The following is a 5,465-nucleotide window of genomic DNA, read 5'->3' on the forward strand; positions in this document are numbered from 1 at the left end:
TAATATGGTGAAGTATGAAAGTTTGAGTCTTTCAAAAATACGAAAGTTGGGGTCTTTCATTATAACTCGGATTTCGACGTTCTTTATATGTATGAAAACTTTGAGACATATTCCACAACTTGGTTAAGACTATTTATTATAAATAATCTTTTGCCGAAAAGTCATTTTTGACACTTATTGTCTATAAATTAACTAGCCCGGATCTGCGGGCGGTACACCCTTTGTCTTCATCGTTGATGACAAAACAACGAACGCAAGTGCATGTTGGAGAAAATGAAGGGCTCCGATGAAATCGTGTGTACATATGTGAAATTGGAACTTAAATCGACTCCCTAGTAGGCTTGAAATACGTCTACACTTATATGTGTGTGTTATACCCTGTTCCTCCAATATTGATGGTCGCGAGGCAATGATGATGAACGAGGAAAGGGTTTGATTGTGGCTGAAATATGGTGTATTATGGTGGTGATTTGAAATTGTGGTTATGCTTGAGTGGAGGGATAAGGGTTGTCGACAGTTCTTCCACAACACTCAATTGAGTTACATGTGTGTAAATTATAACATATCCCCTCCTTTAAACATAATTTCCATAAATCTCAAGGGGACTGATACCTACTTTTCCTTTCATCTTGTGTGTCTAAATGCAAAAACATCAAATGAAGCCCCACATTTTTTAATTAATCCAATGTTTGTGATCCTTTGTGTATTTCATCCTTTAAACTATATTTGTATGTGATTGCACAAACAAAACAAAAACAAGAAATGATATGATGTTGCGATGTTACTTGTAGGAATAACTAAGGATGTTATAGATGTTACGATCATTGGTTAAGAAGGGCTGACGACAAATACGGTCTGGAATGAATGAATAAGGGCAATGTTTTTTGGTTGTAGAAGGTGATCTCAGGTGGTGGCGACTTTTGGTAGGTGATCATAGATATGTTCATTTATCATATGATTTCTTAGTTAGACTATTACTATAGGGAGAAATAGTTGATTTTTGTGTGTTGAAATGCCTATTTGTTGACGAATTTCTTCAGTTCTTGAGCCCAACTAACTATGAAATTATTGTTTTCACAGCTGGAATGGAGGAATATGCTTTGTTGGTTTTGAATAAATTGGATTGAAGGGGTTTGATTTCACACAGACTATATCAAAATTTATGTAAGGAATTCGAGGGGTAGTTTGTCAAAAATAATTATTGTATCTACTATCTAGGGCAGGATTTGAAGTAGGCAGTGATTGTTGACGACAACCCGAATTCCAATAGTTTTCAATCGGAAAACGTGATCTCCATCACATAAGGGATGCGGCTTTGGGGACAAAGGAGGTTTGTTGTTTAAGAGAGATGGTCGGGGTGAGGTAGGGGTAATATTTATTTTTTGTTCTTTTTAATTGTTGCAATAAAAAGAAAACAAAAAAAAATAAAAAGGGTAATTAAGTCATTTCATATGGCGAGGGACCAACTATGATAGGAATTAAAACCATATGGAGCTTCCATGATATTGAAAAAAGTTAGGGACTAAACTTGATATTTTAGGAAATTACAGGGACCATTTATAAAGATTTATTTTTGTTTTGTTATAAACAAAGAAAATACAGTTGTTGTACTTTTTAGGAATGGAAAAGTGGATTAAGTACTACCTTATTTCTTGATGACCACTTCAAACTCTCTACGTTCCTTTTATGCATCATCGTGAGTGTTAAGGTAAGATGCATTACGTGAGTGTTCCCCTTATATCTTTTAACCTAACTACCACACAACCTCCACACCTAAAATAGTAAGTTAGTAACAACTATCGACTAACACACATCTATAAGAGTGAAAAGTGAACCTTGAATGTCAATTGAAATGAAAATGAGTGAAGAGTGATTATATATTTAAACTATCATTCAAAGTTCACTATTCACTATCAATTGATGTATGTTAGTTGATGGTTGTTTCCAAGTAAACAATGGATGTTAAAGAACATAAGAGGAACACAAATATCATAGGAACACCTATATAGTGTATCTTACTATAACATCCAAAATGATGCATACGAGGAACGTAGAAAGTTTGAATTTGTTAGCAAAAAATAGTGAAATACTCACTGCACCCTTCCATTGCTATAAATTAACGACAATTGTATTTCCTTTGTTTATTATATAAAAAGATGTGTTACGTTTATTAAATGATTTTTAATAATTATATACATTATTTCAAATGTGATATTCAGAAAAATCCTAATAATTTGATTATTGGTTAAAAACAAGGTAATATTTAGAAATTCCAAATATTTTGACAAAAATAATGAAAAAAAGGGATGCGACTAAATCTACTAAGCTGGCTAAATAAGGGTTTTCCAAATTTTTAGTCGGTATTCTATGCTTTTGTATAAATAAAATTTGAGAAATCAGATATCCTCTTATTTTTTTTCTTCTTACCATTTTCCTATACGGTTAAAATTGTTATACTTATCATATTTATAAAATTAATATATTTTTATTATATTTGTAATAGTCTTTTTTTCTTTCTATCATCTTCCTACACATTTAAGATTGTGACATTTGTATATTTAATAAAATTAATAAATTTGTATTATAGTTATCATAATCTAAAAATAATAAGAAGATGAATATAAAAGAAAAACTAAAAAAATATATTTAATTCTTCATAAAATTTATTTGTGACTTTTTTTCATAAGTTTAACTGAATTATTAAGACTTTATTAGATTTTATGAAGATTTCCATAAATATATAAACCGACCGAAGTTTATTACCCTACGGTCCTTTAACGGCTTGACCCGATAATTTTCCCATGGAAGAACATGTCAGGGAAATGTTGTGATAATATATTTTTAATATTTTCTCGCAAACTTCCCCAAATTCACCTTGAAAAATCGAAAATAGTTCTCAAAAATCCAGGGAACAATACGAAGTGGTTTATGAGCTCGGTTAGAAAATTGTGAAAATCGTTCGATAGCATCAACTTTCTGCGTTGAAATTTTAGGGTTTATGAGTGAATGCTGTTGAAGAGGCGTTTTTAGTTCGAGTTGGTGCCGGAGACAAAGTAATTATGTCATTCGGGGCTTCGACAATGTCGAACAACATGGGATTAGCTTATAGTGGTGATGGAGCATCTATGTATACCTCGATTAGCCGACCTACTTCGTCGCCCTCACCTTCCCCAACGCCTACTTACAACAACCCTAACGGATCCGGCGGTGGAGCTAGAATTTCCGGTGAAAATCATTCTATGGCTTTGGTGACGGTAGGGTTGGACACAAGCGGTGGCGAAGCAGTAAAGCGGAAGAGAGGGAGGCCGAGGAAGTATGCCCCCGACCTCTCTGTAACACCGGTGGCGAGGTTACCGCCTGCCGAAGCGGCTGCTCAAGGTAGTGGTTTTTCGTCTCCGGCGTTGTCTTCAGGGAAGAAGCCGAGGGGTAGACCACCTGGTTCGTTGAATAAGCAACCTGCTGCTGCTTCAGGTACACTATATATACCCCCATTTCATTAATTTATTCATCGTTTTTACCCCCATTTCACTTTTTATATACTTTTCAGCTTTTTCCATAATCTATAATTGATTAATCAATTAGCTGAATATAATAAGATTAGCATTCTATCTTGGGATTCCCATTCCCCAGTTTATCTTTACTCAATTCGTTATATCATAATCCATAAAAACATACAAAACATGAAATTTCTTAAGATTTTTTCCACATTTCATTCAAACATAAACCATTTTCAGGTTCACCAGGAGTGGGGTTCATGCCGCATATCCTTGATGTTAAAGCTGGAGAGGTGCAATCATGATTCTTTTTATGTTTCTGAAATTTTTTTATTTACCAAAATTCATAATTTCTTATATGAATGCAGGATGTGTTGGGAAAATTGATGTGGTTTTCTCAAAACAGCACTCGAGCTGTGTGCATTCTATCAGCTAATGGCGCCATATCTAATGTTACACTTCAGCAGTCTGCAACATCTGGTGGAACTGTCACATACGAGGTTTTTTTTCTTGAAAATTCATTATTTATTTATTTTTGATGTATAAAAAATATTTAATTTATTTATAAAAAATACAGGGACGATTTGAGATCTTATCTCTTTGTGGTTCATTTATGGTTTGTGAGAGTGATGGGCAAAGAAGCAGGACTGGTGGTTTAAGCGTGTCACTTTCAGGGCCAGATGGTCGTGTTTTAGGTGGTAATGTGGCTGGCCTTCTCACTGCTGCATCTCCCGTTCAGGTTTTTTTTTTTTCTTTCTTTCCATAAATATGGAATGGAATCAGCCATTCCATTCCTGATTCCTGATTCCTGTCTCCTGATTCCAAACCCTAAGAAACTTTGTTTTTTATCTTGGTAACTTTTACAGATGATTGTTGGTAGCTTTGTTCCCGCAAGTCAGAAACAAAGAAAAACAGAGGCGGAAATAGTCAACACTACTCCGGTCAATGTGGGGACCACAAGCGGATCTTCAGGTGGAGGGATCGGGAGCCCGCTAGTCCACAGTAACAACAGTAATCCACAAGGTATGGCTAATATGCCTTGGAGGTAACTAAATGTCTAAATCCCATTTGTTTGTGTTGTAAGCAACATAACATAACTCTCTATTAGGAAGGAGAAGGAACCTTGTCTTTTTTTTTTTGGTTAAGTTTCTAAATTAGTGTGTAAGGGTAGTTGTATGCCAACAAATGTGATGATGGGTTAATTATGAGTTGTTGGTTTTATTGAAAATGTTAATAATATTGTGTGCGTATTTTTAGAAATTTTTATATATATGACATGTGGTGTTCGTATTTAATTATCCAAGAGTAATAATGTCTTTGGAATTAATGTGGAAATGGAAGAAATAGTTGTAACATAAGATGTAGTTAGTTGGGGTGTAAGGCTGAAAAATGATCATTTATTTATTTGGGGTTATCGGTTGATAACAGTTTGGTATTTTTGGATTTTGAATAGATTGGTTAGCTTTGACTAATAGAATATAATTTTTCTTTGTAGTGTCCATTGACTCCATTCCCTTATTTGTTTTCTAGTATTACGACAAGATTGATGTATAAATAGGTAGGTTCTTTTTATTTGCAGATCACTTTTCAACTTTTTTTTTTCTCCCTGGAACGTGAGCATTCAACCGATAATAAACCTCAAATTATCCATTTAACATTTTGTTTACACTTTGCTTTACTTGCTGATGTCTCACATCAAAAGGCTTTTAGCCCAGCGGTATTCGGTGTTGCCATCTTTTCTTGGGGTTGAGGGTTCAAGTCCTACTATGGACATAGGTGGAATAGTATAAGAGTAGTTTAGTGCATAATTGTATTTGCTGTTAAAAAAAAACTTGCTAATGTCTCACTAAAATGGTTCTGAGTTGTTATACTATTTAGTTGAGGACTAAGGGACTGTTTGATAGTTACTAACTGAGTAAGATCTGATTGAGTCAGAGCCTGACCGAGTCACAAGTTCTGACTGTAATGGCT

General features: G+C 34.4%; 1 protein-coding gene across 1 annotated transcript; it reads left to right on the top strand.

Annotated features, from left to right (window-relative positions):
• Nucleotides 1-2,778: 2,778 nt before the first annotated feature.
• Nucleotides 2,779-4,754, top strand: LOC145092925 (AT hook motif DNA-binding family protein). Its single transcript, XM_079030922.1, has 5 exons — nucleotides 2,779-3,471; nucleotides 3,735-3,787; nucleotides 3,863-3,994; nucleotides 4,072-4,233; nucleotides 4,361-4,754. The coding sequence occupies exons 1-5, from the start codon at nucleotides 3,060-3,062 to the stop codon at nucleotides 4,541-4,543; spliced, it is 942 nt and encodes a 313-aa protein (XP_078887048.1). The 5' UTR covers nucleotides 2,779-3,059; the 3' UTR covers nucleotides 4,544-4,754.
• Nucleotides 4,755-5,465: the final 711 nt, after the last annotated feature.

This window comes from Lactuca serriola, chromosome 3, assembly GCF_051521515.1.
Source record: "Lactuca serriola cultivar US96UC23 chromosome 3, Lser_US96UC23_V15, whole genome shotgun sequence".
NCBI lineage: Eukaryota > Viridiplantae > Streptophyta > Magnoliopsida > Asterales > Asteraceae > Lactuca > Lactuca serriola.

Coding starts and splice junctions, on each gene's coding strand:
- LOC145092925 (XM_079030922.1), top strand. CDS start 3,060: ATGTCATTCGGGGCTTCGACAATGTCGAACAACATGGGATTAGCTTAT. Junction 3,472..3,734: donor GCAACCTGCTGCTGCTTCAG/GTACACTATATA, acceptor AACCATTTTCAG/GTTCACCAGGAGTGGGGTTC. Junction 3,995..4,071: donor GTGGAACTGTCACATACGAG/GTTTTTTTTCTT, acceptor TAAAAAATACAG/GGACGATTTGAGATCTTATC.